At 40.3% G+C, this 16,295-nt stretch overlaps 2 protein-coding genes and 1 pseudogene across 2 annotated transcripts; all 3 read right to left on the bottom strand.

Moving 5' to 3' along the window:
• Window positions 1-4,931: 4,931 nt before the first annotated feature.
• Window positions 4,932-5,828, bottom strand: LOC148154374 (uncharacterized). Its single transcript, XM_088015836.1, has one exon. It carries the CDS (start codon window positions 5,826-5,828, stop codon window positions 4,932-4,934), a length of 897 nt encoding a protein of 298 aa, XP_087871962.1.
• A 5,442-nt stretch (window positions 5,829-11,270) lies between these two features.
• Window positions 11,271-12,169, bottom strand: LOC148154373 (uncharacterized; annotated as a pseudogene).
• Window positions 12,170-15,004: 2,835 nt separating this feature from the next.
• On the bottom strand, window positions 15,005-15,997 carry LOC148154372 (uncharacterized). The gene has a single exon (XM_088015215.1). It carries the CDS (start codon window positions 15,893-15,895, stop codon window positions 15,005-15,007), a length of 891 nt encoding a protein of 296 aa, XP_087871341.1. The 5' UTR covers window positions 15,896-15,997.
• Between the last annotated feature and the right edge of the window lie 298 nt (window positions 15,998-16,295).

Genomic DNA, 16,295 nt, shown 5'->3' with positions numbered 1-16,295 from the left:
ACCTGCAGAAAACAACAGGAGGAGGAACTTCAGTTTCTCTGCTTGAGGATTTTGCAGCATGTTTTGTTGGACAGATGAACTAATAAATATCTTTGCCTGGTTTTGATGCATCACTTTCTAAGGCTGATCACTAATTAAGGTTAGCAGGTCTGAGCAGCAGACATTCAGATATCAGGATGATTTCCACGTCTGTCACTTCAGCTGTAGGGAAACAAAGATTTACTCTCCTGTCTGTTTCATTTCATCAGTTTCTTACTGTACGTCGTTCTGAGGCCACATCAGTTAGTTAGTGGTTTGTAAATACAATTCTGGAAAAAACTAAGAGTCCACTGCACTGAAAACCTCCTGTTATTCCTCCAAACATTGATTCCTGAACTATTCCTAAGTTAAAACATTAGTCTTGTTGTTTCTAAATGAATATTAACTTGTTTTCTTTACATTATTTGAGGTCTGAAAGCTCTGCATTGTTTTCAATGTTTTGACCATTTCTCATTTTCTGCAAATAAATACTAAATTTGTGTTTGTAATTTCGGGGACATGTTGGTAGTTCAAAAACAGAACAATGTTCATTTTACTCAAACATGAACCTATAAAAAGTAAAATCAGAAAAACTATTGCATTATTTCTACTGCACATTTCTCAGTAAACATGAAATAAGACAAAACTAACTTGTAACTTACTTTACAGCAAGATACAGGAGATTGTTTTAATTTCTCACCATTGATGATGAAGTGTCTCCATTGGCAGATCATTTCACATTAAGACGTTTTTCTCATGTTTTAAGTGGAATAATCTGCTAGTGATATTAGTAAGACTTATGAAATGTCTTTGCATCATGACTTGATTTTTTAAGGTCTTTTTTTGCTAAAGAACAATTTTAGAATGGGTTAATGCACTGAAATGGAAAATAAATGTTTTAACAAAACAATGATTTTATTTTCTGGATTTTTCAGAAACGATTGAACCTAAACCAGAATGTATTGAAATAAAATCACATCACACATTTCAAATTAACTTCAACTAAACATTTGGTGCTACTGGTTTAAACTACAAATAAAACTCTGAAATGTTTAAAAACAAGATTTATCTAAACCAACCATGTTGGATCTATTTTCATGAATGTAGAGGAGAACATGAAAAGGTCCGACCGTCTCTGCAGGAGCTTCCTGTTTCCTCTGCTCCTCACACACTCCGACTCCCAGCAGGTTGAGTTCAAACTTTTTCTCCTCTAACAGCTGGAAATGTGCAGAACAGCATTTTGCATGTTATAAAAACCATGAGTGATGAGAGCGACCCGAGTCAGATCAGTTTGTTCAGCTGCATGAAACATGTTCACAACAAACCCATAACTTTACATCAGAGGCTCAGGAAAACCAAACCAAAGTGACCGGTCCATTCATAATTATTCATGTTACAGAATGAAGTTAATTACTGAACAATAAAACTGTTTGTAAGAAACTAATAACATTTAGAAAACAACATTTGTCTCCTTTGTTTTCCTGACATTCCAACATTGTCATCTATAAGTTAAGTATTGAAGTTGATTCTGTATCCATATTTATTTTGTATCGATATGATTTAATTTATTTCTCACCACTAGATGGTGCTGTGTCTGTTTGTTTCTCCTTTTCTATTTTCTTCATCCTTCAGCATGTCTCTGGTCCGATGTGAACCTGGGCGCTGACCGTGGTTCTGATCAGAGAGATCCAGTTTGGTACAAAAGTATCACAGTCTGGTCATATAGACTTTATGTTTTCTAATAATGTGTTTGAATGTTTTTTAGCTCCAGTTTGAAAGTGTTTGTTGTTTTAGTGTAATCTAAAAACAGAGTAAAAGTAGAACTACTTCAACATATGTTTACTCAAGTAAAAGCAGAAAGTAGCCGTCCAAGAAATCACACAGTAAGAGTAAAACAGTGTTTTGCAGAAAGGCGGCTCAAGTAAATGACAGAATCAGATGGACCAAAGTGTAAATTTATGTAGAAATGTTGGTATTTCAAAGACCAAAATGAAAATAATTCATAATAAAAGAAATTCAAGAATATCAAGCAAAATAAATATTTTTTCCAAAACCAGTTTATTTCAGAATAATCCAGATGTAATTCAGTGAAGCTACACACAATACGAAGTAAAAGTATTGATACTTCATAATAAAATGATTCAAACAAAGGTAAAAGTACAGTGTAGCAAAAATACTAGCACCTTTTATGTATCCAAACATTTAAGAAAGTTACTCAATTAAATGTAGTAAATTACTATCCCACTTTGTCTAATCTCTGTTATCACACAGGTATTACATAGAACAGGTGTAGAAACGCTACAGCGAGTTAACAGGGCAGAACTGGAGGGAGGGAAACTACCAGCTCTCAGATAATGAACATAGAACTATTCCATCTAGATTAAATATTCACCAAATTTTCTCTGTGACCATCAACAGAGAACCTATATTACCTGTGAGTATGAGGGACAAAATCAGTCTAAAAACACAAACCGTGACGCAGATCTGTGTGTAGCTGCAAAACAAAATTATTCATCGGTTTCTGTTAACCTGAAAAATGTCTAACAGGATGAAGAAATCAGAAACTTAATTAAATATGGGCAGGCGATGTCGTATGGAACTGGTTTCAGCTGCATCTAGCTACATCCTGCTGCATCCTGCAGCATTCTGCTGCATCCAGCTACATGCTGCAGCATCCTGCTGCATCCAGCTACATGCTGCAGCATCCTGCTGCATCCAGCTACATGCTGCAGCATCCTGCAGCATCCTGCAGCATCCTGTTGCATCCTGCTGCATCCTGCAGCATCCTGCTGCATCCAGCTACATGCTGCAGCATCCTGCTGCATCCATCTACATCCTACTGCATCCTGCAGCATCCAGCTGCATCCAGCTACATGCTGCAGCATCCTGCTGCATCCAGCTACATGCTGCAGCATCCTGCAGCATCCTGCAGCATCCTGTTGCATCCTACTGCATCCTGCAGCATCCTGCAGCATCCTGTTGCATCCTGCTGCATCCTGCAGCATCCTGCAGCATCCAGCTACATGCTGCAGCATCCTGCAGCATCCTGCTGCATCCATCTACATCCTACTGCATCCTGCAGCATCCAGCTGCATCCAGCTACATGCTGCAGCATCCTGCTGCATCCAGCTACATGCTGCAGCATCCTGCAGCATCCAGCTACATCCTACTGCATCCTGCAGCATCCTGCAGCATCCTGTTGCATCCTGCTGCATCCTGCAGCATCCTGCAGCATCCAGCTACATCCTACTGCATCCTGCAGCATCCTACTGCATCCTGCAGCATCCTGTTGCATCCTGCTGCATCCTGCAGCATCCTGCAGCATCCTGCAGCATCCAGCTACATCCTACTGCATCCTGCAGCATCCTACTGCATCCTGCAGCATCCTGTTGCATCCTGCTGCATCCTGCAGCATCCTGCAGCATCCAGCTACATCCTACTGCATCCTGCAGCATCCTACTGCATCCTGCAGCATCCTGTTGCATCCTGCTGCATCCTGCAGCATCCTGCAGCATCCAGCTACATCCTACTGCATCCTGCAGCATCCTGTTGCATCCTGCTGCATCCTGCAGCATCCTGCAGCATCCAGCTACACTCTAAAAAGAAAAAAGTTGAACCAACTTAATTGAATTGCTTCTGTAGGTAACAAGCAATTCAATTAAGTTTATCCAACTAAATTTATTAAGTTTAACCAATTCAATATATTATAATCACCCAACTCAATTTGTTAAGTCAGTCTTACTCAAATCATTTAGTTTACTTCAAAAATGGTAAATAAACTTAAATAGCACTTTTGACCACTGAAAGCACATATTAACACATGTATTTAATGCTCAGATTGGTTGGCAACTTGAGATTAAGTACCCAGGGGACACATTAACATACGGCAGGAGGAAGCTGGAGTCGAACCGTCAACCTTCCGATTACAAGGCAACTGCTCTATCCACAGAGCCACAGTCGCTTACTGGGAATGTGTCCCTGTAAGTGTAAGAGTCATTGTGTCAGACGTGGGACACTGAATTATTTCAAGTAAAGTCAAAGTGAAAAAGGTCATTTAAGGAAAAGATTTGTGTATTTAGATGACACTGTAAAAAGATTATTTAAATTTAGTTTGGAACTTCTTAAAAGTTTGAGTTGACTTTCTGTAGAATTAAATCAAAGAGATTTTAAATGTTTATTAGAACAAAATAAATGATTTGAGTAAGAATGACTTAAATTTGTCATGTTAAACCCCCTTATGAATTAAGTTATAAAAACTTAGCAAATTGAGTTGGAAGAACTTAGTGAATTGAGTTGGATGATCATAATAAATTGAGTTGGTCAGACTTAGGATACAAAACTGGCGTTGAACTCAATTGTTTTAAGTAAAGTCAAAGTGAAAAGTTCCTTCAGGTTAAAGATTTGTAAGTTTTGAGTTAAATGAACACAAAAAAGTAAGTTGTCATAGCAAAAGCAAAAGAATTAAGTTAAATTAATGTAAATAAGTCCATAAGATGAACTACAGCCAAAAACACTTTTTAGAGTGTACATCCTACTGCATCCTGCAGCATCCTGCTGCATCCTGCTGCATCCACCACTTCTGATGTGAATCCCAGAAGTCTGAGCTGCTGCTTGGCAGGGAAAAAGTTTCCCCAAAGAGCAACAAACCACCAAAATTTGGAGCACAGTGTCATCTACAGAGCTAATCCAAGAATCCACAAACAGAATCAAACCCAGTTATTCTGGACCAATAAGGAAGCATCAAACTAAGATTCCTGAAACAGTTTTAAACAATCCACCATTCAGCAAAACCAATCCACACATGAGAAAGATTTGACGCTGCATTTGTTTGGGTTGTTCGTTCCCTTTTCTTCTAAAATGCTCAGAAACAGTTTGAGTCGAGTTCTGCTGTTCTGTTTCTTCTCGTCCTGAAACTACAACTTTCCTGCTCTGTGCAGAAACAGCAGCGGTAAAACCAGGTTGCTGGGCACCAGCAGCCAAACCCCCGAGTCCATCAGTGCACACAGATATTCTGTATCAGCTGAAATTAAATTCTTAACCCCTACGGAAAGCAGAATACCCAGCATCCTCAGGGCCAGAGTGACGGTTATGGCTAAAATCATGTTGAAGGCTCTTTTCTTTGATTGGTCGGTGTTCTGCTGGTTCCCTCTAGCGCCCCCTGGCTTTGGACGCCTCAGGAAATGCAGGACAGACAGACAGCAGAACAACGTAACAATCAGGCAAATGGCCAAACAAGGCAGCAGCACGTCTGTTGGGAAGTTCGGTAGATACATTGTCATTGAAGCAGACAACCCAGAACCCATCAGCCACACGGCCGCCGTGCTGATGTTCCTGACTCTCACTTTGACCGCCTCCCTCAGGTTCATGTAGGCGATGGCATGAACCACGGCCGCGTAGCGCTCCACGCAGGTCAGGACGTGGAAAATGGTCTGACTGGGAATAACGAAGCCTAACAGATACGCTCCCGTCAGGAACGTTATCTGAGATTCCAGGTGGCTTCCCAAAATGACCAAAGCTGATCCGAAGACATCAAAAATCCCAGCGATCATCATCTGGTAGGTGAAGAAGTCGGAGTGGCTGATTGCTGCGCCTGCAGCAGCTGATGGCTGACGCCGCCATCGCTGGAAACCCAGGCAGAGGATGGAGACGTAGAGCGGGAGGAGCAGCAGGTTGGTGACGGCGTACGCCGCGTAGATGACCTTGAATCCTACAGAAACCTTACATCCTGGCAAAAAGTGACTGACGGAGACGTTGGACATGTTGAAGAGAGGAGAGACGACAGAAGGGACAGACATAAACCTGAGGGACATGGTCTGCAAAAAAATGAGAAAATAAACAGAAATTAAACAACAAGAATATGGAAAACAGTTTTAATCAACAGTAAAAACGTTTATCAGCCTCCAGGTTTGGTCCAAACCCAACAGAAAACTGGTTTGTATTCTGAAAACACTGAGAATTAAAAGTTAGTGACACAAATATGAATGTTACATAATAATAACTGTTGGTTATAAAGCTAAACAACTGCTTGGCGGGTCTGGTGACCTTCAGGTGTCGGGGAAAATTTACCTCATAAACAAAGCTGAACAGGAGAAACCGAGAGCAGCTTCACAGCTTCGTTTTAACCAACAATTCACATGTTTCATGAGTTTATTTTGAAAGAAACTAATTGGGAATAATATTTTTTTGCCTGAATTTTGTTATTATTATAAATTAATTTCCTATTTGTCTCTAAAACACCAACATTTTCATATAACTTTATATTTTGGTTATATAAAGTTCCCTCAGGATATTCGTATCCTGAAGGAACTTTTCATATGCTTTACTTTTTAAAAAAATTAAATTAAAGTACTTAATGACTTCCTGTTTCCACGGGTTGTTAATGTTTAACACAGGAAGGTCACCTTTCTTTTATTCTGGCCACATGACGTACAAGGACACTGGTTTAGCCGCCAAACAGGAAGGTTTGGCGGCTAAACCTTCCTGTTTGATAATATTTGGTAAAAATGTGACTCAAGATTTGAGTCACATTTTTACCAAATATTGTTTTACATCAGTGACGATGTGGTGAAGTAAAGCTGCTCTTACTCCGTCCACTGTTGTATTAGTACATATTTTCTTGAAACAAGAACATTAAAAATATAACAGTAATGAAATGATGAACAAATTTAAGTGTAATCTCAGGATGTCGTGTTTCTTACTGAAGCAAATTCATTAAAGCTGCTCCAGATAAAAGTCTAAAATACTGAAAATGTTGAAAATGATCACTGTTTTGCAGTTGCCTTCTGCATCTTCACATATTTCTGTTACCATGATGTTGCTGTAAAGTTGATTTAAAAAAAAAAAACATAAATCTGCACCAACATGATATGTGTTGGAATAGCTATAAAGAAGCTTTCATACATATATTGTTATAAAATAAACCCACAGCCGTCCCAAAACGGCTACATTATTTTCTCTAATGGAACTAAATGCATCCAGATCAGTTAAAACACTCAACATTTGATCACTTTCAGTCAAATTTAACTACAGATTATCAATAAACAGAAATAGAAAATGATAAAACTGTCTTTAGATGATTAAATGTTTCAGACCTACCCTGCACTAAACCGTCCAATCAGATAAAAACGCTTCTCTGCTCCGTCTGGCTTGGAGTCGTTTCCCTCCCAACATTTATTGCCTACCGATCTGCGTATCGGTGTATGAATGTGTGAGTGTGAATGGGTGAATGTGACTCTAGTGTGAAGCGCTTTGAGTGGTCAAAATGACTGGAAAAGTGCTACGTAAGTTCAGTTCAGTCCATTTACCATTGATAAAACAGGTTGAAAAAAATCCTGGTTTTACTTGACATGAAAACCACAAATGGCCAACCACTCAGCTGAGGTCTGAGTTTCTGAAGAGATGATTTGAATATGGAGCAGAATCTCCCAACGACCCGATTTCATTTCTGCTAATGTCAGAAACGTCATTCCACCTCCTGATTTAGTCTGGTTAGATTCAGATCTGGACCAGTTGGAGTTGATTTTTACTCGTCTCGGCCCAGACTGAGCTGGAAGCTGCTGATGGCCAAAACATTTCGTTTGTCAAAGTGAAGAAGGTGAAACGTGTGAAGCAGCTTCAGAGGATTATTGATGATGGATTTGTGTTTGTGCAAAACGTACAAGACCTTTGCATGTTCCAGTCATCTAATGGACAGAGACAGATTGACCTGCTTCTGATGCTATGAACTGATATTATTGTTATTCAAGAGTTAATTTCTGGACAGAAAAGGGATTAAAACTCAGAAAAGTCTTGACAATCTGCATAATATTTAATAAAGATCCTGGCATGTAAAGATCTGCAGGACGCTGCAGGGAACGAGTCTGTGGATACGATTGGCTGTGCTGGTTGCTGAGCAACCACATGAAGTTATGATCTTTTAAGGCTGCAGTTTGATAAACAAAACTGCTGACATCATGTTGACTGACGAGGAGAAGGCAAAGCTAATGGCTAACAGGGATGTGATGAATGTTAGGCAGCTGGTTTAGCTAATGAGGCTGAATGAGGACAACCTGAAGGCCTGAGAGCCTAACTTTACTCTGAAGTTAGAAGTTGTTATAAGTTTTAATCCTGTAAGAGGAGGGGCTGTTTGACGGGTTTGATCAATTTCATTTTGCACGTTTTTTCCTTTTTCATCCAGATAACAGAATAATGTTTCACATTCTTCCAAAATGTCTCCTGCATTGTGGTCGTTTTCCAGCTCAGCTAGATTTACGCTTCCATTAAAGCTCACAGAAAGTTTTTAAAACACTTTTTAAACAAGTTTTGAAGTTTCTGCAAGGAGCAGGAAAGCGACCTCAAAGTAAACTTGAGTAATGGATGCTAACATGCGGATATTTGATAAGTGTTAAGAAGTAATCAAGGCAGTTTGTCATCCATGTTGGCTTTATTTTAAAAGAAAAATACTAAACACAAAACATAGGCTGTTTCAGTCCAGCATTTATCCACCTCTCACTTCTGACCACTAACATTTTATTAGTAAAGTAGGATTCATCTTCCATTCATCTGCATTTTAATCTTTGCTTAATCATCTGTTACAGACAAACCTGATATTATTTCTATGTTCATGCATAATTGTACAGCAATAACTCAGATTCCAGTAATTAGACGTGACTCCAGGTCTGAAGTTTCATTCCTGACAGGTTAGCTTCCCATTCCTGTGCAGAAACAGCAGCGGTAGAACCAGACTGCTTGGCAAACAGAACCAGAACCCGGATAGAAAGATTGCACAGTGATTTTCTACTCTGTGGTTTGGGTGCAGAATGGCCATGGATGCGCTCTGCCCAGAAATCCTCAGCACCAGCGCGACGGTTATGGCCAGGATGGTGTGGAACGCCCTCCATTTTGTCTGATCCGTCTTCATTCCCGACGTGGTCAGGACACAGAAGACAGCCAGGCTGCAGAAACTCATAGTCATGATGATGAAGGCGAAGATGGAGAAGTACACTGTGGTGGGGAAGTGAGGGTAAAACACGGGAACCAAAGCAAACATCACGAAGCTCAGCAGACAGCCAACAGCAATGCAGACGTTTCTGACTCTGGTTCCCTGTGACTTCTTCAGCTTCATGTAGGTAATGGGGTGAACCACAGCCAGATAGCGCTCTATGCAGGTCAGACAGTGAAACACAGTCTGTGCAGGAGCAATAAAGGAGATAAGGTGATAACCAAACACCATGTTGGCTGTTCTGCAGGTTCCAACGCCAAAACTGAAAGATAAAAACCCAAAAGAAGAGAGGGTCTCTGCTGCACCCATCCAGTAGGTGAAGACGTCGGTGTGGCTGTTCTGTCCTGCAGCCGGCCTGTTGGAGCACCATCTCTGGAAACCCATCCAGAAGATGAAGAGGTGCAGAGGGAGGATGAGGAGGTTGGTGAGGGTGTAGCAGTAGTAATGGATGACATGGTTGATGTCGCTGAAGCAGGAGAAGGTGACAGGATGGAGGGAGGCGTTGAAGGAGCAGAAGGTGCTGGAAGAGGAGTTGGTCAGCATGGCGGAGGGAAAGAAGACGTTTCCACCCTGGAGATACAATAACAGACGAGTTCTACTGACCCTTTGCACGTGACGTCACGCTGATCACAAACAGATCAGGATGAAAACCAAACTGGTCATTTTACTGCATAACTTTCAAAGCAGAAAGATGCGGCGCGATGGACAGCAGCCGTCAATCTCGGTGTGACCGCGGTAAGATTAACCTGTCTGTCACTAGAGGACCCAAATTTGGGTCCTCTAGTGACAGGGGTGTCAAACTCCAGTCCTCAAGGGCCGCTGTCCTGCAACTTTTAGATGTGCCTCTGCTGCACCACACCTGAAAAGAATAATTAGGTCATTAGCAAGGCTCAGGAGAACCGATCTACACAGGGAGGAGGTAATTAAGCCATTTCATTCCACTGTTTTTTACCTGTGGCACATCTAAACACTGCAGGACAGCAGAGGACTGGAGTTTGACACCCCTGTATTGTGAATGAAAACCTGAGACCAACAGGTTAATGTTCATATACTTTATGGACACGTATGAAGATGATATCAAATATCGCATTATGGAGAAGGCAGCGTCTGACCATTGGTAACCATGGAAACAACGCCGCACCGTCATGTAGCCTAGCATGTATGGGGGAAAAACTGGTTAGCATCTCTTTTGTTCGGTTTTAATGCTGCTCGGGTCTAAGGGGAAACACTGTTTATGACATATTAATATAAACCATGTGGCGTGAATTCAGGCAAAGTCTGTAATTTGATCGACACGTCAGAGGGAGGAGGTTCGGGTCGGTTTCTAAGCTAACTGTTTCCAACTTTAGTAAATCCCTCCGGCTATGAGCCCCAACCAGGTGACAAATTAGCTTTAATAAACTGACAAAAACAACGTAGGAAAACAATTTCAGTCTCTGTTCAACACTCGCATCCCTCACTTCCGACGTCCATCATGGCGCCTCGAAGTGACGTAGTTGCAAAAGGTCAATATTTTTAAAATGCATTTTGCCAGGAGGAAGTGGTTTCAGTTGGGAGAAAGAAAACTCTTGGTAATTTTGAAAGAAAAGTCCTGCCGTCCTGTGCATTGTATAATTAAACAGACTGACCTGGTGAGCCTGTTTGGTTTCTTGCTGCTGGCTGAGATCAGCAGGCGTCTCTGTTGAATAACTTGGTTAAGTTCATCTGAGGGTTTTAACTAGTGGGAGGGAAACTGACGAGCTGACAGCTTATTTGCATCATGCAAACTTTGTGATTTATTGTAACTTTTTTGTTTTTTTCCATGAATCATAAAAAGCGCTGGTGAATTATGAATTTGATTTATTGTCTGTTTCTGGACTTTATTTCATATCAACCTGTCAGGATGTTTGCTGTACAAACTGCTGTATATATGACATGAAAAGTGACCTTTTCTCTGAACTACAGCTTCATAAAGATTTACTTCCACAGTTTTTAGGTTTATCTTTACATTTACATCTTTACAATAACTCTGAAGTTATTGATATGCAGTCACAGTCAAACAAGACATCATAATGTGTTCATGTTAAAATCAGATTGAGCTAGCAGCCTCATTTATCACAGCTAGGATATTTTAGCAACGGCAGAAAATCATAACAAATGTGAACAAAGCTTTAGGTCTTGCCTAAATGAGTCTCTTTTTAAGCTCTTGTTTTGTTACATCATCTAAAATGATCGAAGTATTGACAGTATTGGTAAGAATCGATCTGCTGTTTCAGTATCAATCCGGACCTCACTACGGTCCATTCTTCCAGTTCCTCCTGAAACATGGCAGCTTCCCGGCCTTGTGCAGAAACAGCAGAGGTAAAACCAAACTGCTGGGGACCGTCAGCCACAGCCCCGAATCCAGAAACGTGCATAGATGTTCTGGATCTATTGAAATCATATCACTGAGGCCGAAAGACACAAGATATCCAACTATTCTCAGCAGCAGGGTCAGAGTTATGGCCAGTATCATGTTGAAGGCCCTGAGCTTTGACTGGTCCGCTCGCTCCCTCGGCCCTGGCCGCCTCAGAAAGCGAAGCACAGCCAGGCAGCAGAATGTGGTGATGAGGAAGCAGACGGCCAGGAAGGGCAGCAGAGGGGCCGCTGGGAAGTCAGGCAGGTACAGCTTCAGTAAACCCAACCACCCGAAGCACAGCAGCCAGACGGACGCCGTGCTGACGTTTCTGACCCTGACTTTGATGGATTCGCTCCACTGGACGGACTTGACGGCATCAACGATGGCCAGGTAGCGCTCCACACAGGTCAGGACATGGAAGGAGCTCTGGCCAGGAAAAATGACGCAGAACAGAAACATCCCCAACAGGACCATTGGCTCACTCTCCATGTGGGTTCCCACAACATAAACCACGGAGTCCAGAACGCCAGTGACCTCCACGGCTGCCATCTGGAAGGTGAAGAAGTCGGAGTGGCCTGATGGCGCCAGGCGCTGACGCCTCCTCTGCTGGAAACCCAAGAAGAGGACGAAGGCGTAGAGCGGGAGGAAGGAGACGCTGATGACGGTGTAGGTGGTGTAGATGGCCAAGCTCTCAGGAGAGTTCAGGCACACGCGTGGAAATCCTCAGCGGAGGAGTTGGAGGAGGCGAAGAGCCGAGGAACCACTGAGTGGAACGACGAAGAGTTGATGGACATCGCATCTGGAGGAAAAATTAAAAACATGGAAGGATTTAATTCGCTGTGGAAACAAAAAACTGCTAGGAAATATCAAAGTGTTTGGGACTTAAACCAAATTCCTGCCTGGACAACCTTTATAATTTGATAAGTTTCTAATTGTTTACAAACCCAGAAGATTCCCTTGAGTCATAAAATAACTTTAATTACCATCAGAAACATGTTTATGACAAAGATGCATCAAAATCTACAATATAAGGATCATCCTAAGAAAAAGGAAATAATAAAATTAAGAGAAAAACATCCATATTATGAGAATAAAGTCACAATATTTTGATAATAAATTAAAAATGTTACAAGAACAAAGTCGTGCAAGAATAAAATCATAATATTAACAGAATAAAGTTGAAATATTACTATAATAAGGTCACAAAATTTGAGAATAAAGTGAGAATAAAGTTGTAATATTTACCTTATTCTTGTAACATTGTGACTTTATTCTTGTACGATTTTATTGTGGTGATTTTATTTTTACCATCTTAGCGTAGCTCTAATAATAAACAGCTCTAACTGTATAAGGAGTCTGGACTGGTCAGACTGTGTTTTAGGAATATCTCATATTTTCCATCCCCATAATGAAAGCAGCAGATTAAAACATTTAAACTTTGACTGAAGTCACTTCATGCAGCTCAGTTCGTCCACAATTTTAATCAAATTTACTTCCATTCTGATCCGTTCAGACAAAACAAAATCAGTTCAGTTTAATCCAATAATCTTCATTTGTTTAAAAGTCAGTAGAAACATCTGGAACACCTGAACGTTTCTACCATGTAAATGAATAAAAACACAAAAAACTTCATCTATAAGAGACAAATCTCACCAGCAGCGTTTCTTTCAAACAGATGAAGCTTCAGAAGGTTTTAGTGGCGTCTGGTTGTTTAAAACATAAATGTTATTTGCATGTTAGAAAATGACTGATGAGCCACTATTTAAATGTGTTGGCGTTAAAACCCACGACCACCAGTTCCCACTTTGTGTTCCAACATGGCCGCTCCTCGTATTGACAGTAAGCTGCAGTGGAAACATGTTTGTTTCATAAAACACAGATGTAAGACTGGATTCTTGGGCACCAAATCGTTTCAAGACAAAACAAAAATCATGCAGGAGGAAAAGTAAAGAAATTAATCTGGACTTTCTCACCTTATTACTGTTGAAATTTTAGGAGTTTTGCCACAAAACTGCTAACATATTCAGATAATTCTGGATGTTTGCATCTGGAAACAGACTCCATCTGATGAATGGATGTTTCTGGAGAACTGCAGTCCAACGAAGTTTCTCTCATCGGAATAATTATCAGTTTTCAGCTACTCTAGATATGAACTCACAACAAAGAATCTGGTAATTACTACATACATTTATGGATCCATGTCATTGTTAAAGTTGGATCTTGTCATTTTTTAAAAATAAAACAATAAATCTTATTGTGTTTAGACCTGCAGTGTGTAATATTCTGATGATTTAAGTGATAAATCCTGTTTAACCTTCTTGTGTCCATGCACATCTCCGTATGTTTCTCTCCAAATTAACATGTCAGTTCATGTGATTTCATGTCTGAGTTTATCATCAGTAACCATCAGCCTGCAGGTGATTTATCAGAGTTATCCATCAGGTGCCAAATAAAGCACAATCAACAGAAACAAGCTGCTGTTTTTATTCATTTGTTTAATTAATGAGTTAAACAAATGAAGCCGCTCCAGTTTGCATGCAGGAGAATTAATTGTTCTGTGAGTTTGTTTTCTCATCGTTCATTTTATTTTCATAATGGCTTCTTTAAAAACAAGTGGGCTTTAACTTTACATTTAACCTGTCATTCACAGGTTGTCAGAGAGGTCCTCTCGCGAATGACAGGTTAATAGTTGCATTTCAAGGTTTTTCTAAATGTATGAAGCTGTTTTCAAAACACAACATGATTTTATTTTTTTTAATGACAGATCAACACAGAGTAACACGTCACTGTAAAGTTGGAAAAGAGTGCATTTTTTAAAAATGCTAATAAAAAATCTGGAAAGTGCTGCGTCATGTTGCAATGCACACATTTCGCCAGAAGATGGCACTGTGGTTTTAAATTAAATTTTCTTTGAGACTTAACTGTAATTTTTATTCTTTTATACTTGTGTTTAAAATGGACCATTCTGAAAATTAGACTTTTTCATTTACTTATGGATATAAAGAGTTTTATCTATGAAAGATTGGAGGAAGAAAGAAAAAAATGAGGAAAAGCATCAGAGCCAAGTCAAAGCTCCTGATTTTACTTAAAAGCTATTGATGCTGTAGCACAGCTGGCTGCAGCAGACAATTAGAAAATTAGACCAATATCTTTTTTTTATCATTTGTTTTTGATAGAACATAATTCCACATCTTCTTGTGTACAGATTGTGTTAACACTGCAGTGCAACTATCTCTTACAGAAGTTAGAAAAGTGAAATGAACATAATTTGAAGGAAACCCTATTAGGGACAAACAACTACTACAAATCAAGGTGGAAATAATGCAACATTTGTTTACATTAAACAAGAAGCAAACAAAACAATTCAGCATTTACTAATTAAAACAGACTCATTTAGTTCATCAAACCACCTCATTAGAAAACCTTTTCCTGTGTCGTTGTTTATCTGTGCTGTTAGTTTGTGTTTTCACATCACTAATGTAAGGCTGACAGTGACTCGTTAAAAACAAATAATGATCAGGTGTCGTTTTTTTCATAGTAGAAGCTAATTTTAGCACTGTTGCACAGCTAAGTCTAAAAGGACATTAGAAAAGTAAAAGCTGACATCCAGAACATTTCATCCCACTGCTCTAGTTTATACAGCTGGTTAGTTTTCCCGCTCTGTGCAGAAACAGGAGCGGCAGAACCAGACTACTGGGAAAGGTCAGGAAGATTCCTGAATCCAGGAATCCGCACAACCTCCTGGGATCCAGAAAGAGCACATGTTTTAACCCAAAACCCACCAGAAGCCCAGCAAATCTCAGCACTAGAGTGACGGTTATGGCCAGGATCATGTAAAAAGCTCTCTGTTTGGTTTGGTCAGCCTGTCTGTTTTGATCTGTCGCTGGGTGAGTTAGAGCCCAGAGAACAGAACAGCAGAAGAAAACCATCACACTTATGGTGAGAACTAAAATAAGGAAAAAAGGAACAGAGGGAAAGTCTGGCAAGTTCAACTGTAGCACCCTCACCCATCCCAAGCACAGCAGACAAACCGAAGCGCTGCTGATGACTCTAATTTTGACCCTGTGGGTTTCCTTACTGTGCATGTAGGCAATGGGGTGAACAACAGCGAGGTAGCGGTCAGCGCAGGTCAGCACATGTAAAAATGTTTGTCCTGGTAAAATGATACAGAATAAATATACACCCAGAAAGAGAATCTGACTTTCACTGTAAAAGCTTGACGTAAAAATGACAGATCCAATAACGCAAATGATCTCTAGGATCATCATCTTGAGGGTAAAGAAGTCGGAGGGGCTCAGTGTCGCCCCGGCAGAGTGCTGATGTCTCCAACGCTGGATCTCCATGTAGAGAATGAAGACGTAGAGAGGGAGGAGGAGCAGAGAGTTGATGCTGCTGTAAACCATGAATATCACTCTTGTGGCCACTGAGTGCCGACAGGCCATGAAAAAGGGAACGTCAGAGGAGTTGGAGGTTGAGGAGACAGGAAGGACATTAAGAGACAACGAAGCGTTGACAGACATGGCCTAGGAAGAAGAGCAGAAACCAAAAACAGTCGCTAATGAATTCTCCTTTATGTCTGTAACATATCCATATCATCACATTTGCAGATGATAGTTTGATTTCTGCCAGTGTTGCATAAAATTACATTAATTTCCACTCAAAAATCTGAGTCTCCTCAAAAATATATATAATCTATAACTTTGAGACTAATAAGTCTCAAAGTTTAATCATTGTTTGTAAAGAGTAATTGTGTTATTGACCACATTGTCAGGCAATACAGGAAGGAATGACAGGAATATATAATGGAAATGCTTCTTTTCTGCCACACAACAGCCCATCTGCAACAGAACAGCTGGAAAAACGAGGACTAAGACGTTGCAATGGCCCAGTCAAAGTCCATATCTGAAATGTTTTGATATG

Source organism: Poecilia mexicana, unplaced genomic scaffold (assembly GCF_051168715.1).
Source record: "Poecilia mexicana isolate PSO_F unplaced genomic scaffold, ASM5116871v1 scaffold_18, whole genome shotgun sequence".
Lineage (NCBI taxonomy): Eukaryota > Metazoa > Chordata > Actinopteri > Cyprinodontiformes > Poeciliidae > Poecilia > Poecilia mexicana.
The sequence above is the reverse complement of the archived record's forward strand: the minus strand, read 5'-3'. Positions and strand labels throughout refer to the sequence as shown.

What these genes read in the sequence shown, in the direction of transcription:
- LOC148154374 (XM_088015836.1), bottom strand. Translation starts at nt 5,828, where the DNA reads ATGTCCCTCAGGTTTATGTCTGTCCCTTCTGTCGTCTCTCCTCTCTTC.
- LOC148154372 (XM_088015215.1), bottom strand. Translation starts at nt 15,895, where the DNA reads ATGTCTGTCAACGCTTCGTTGTCTCTTAATGTCCTTCCTGTCTCCTCA.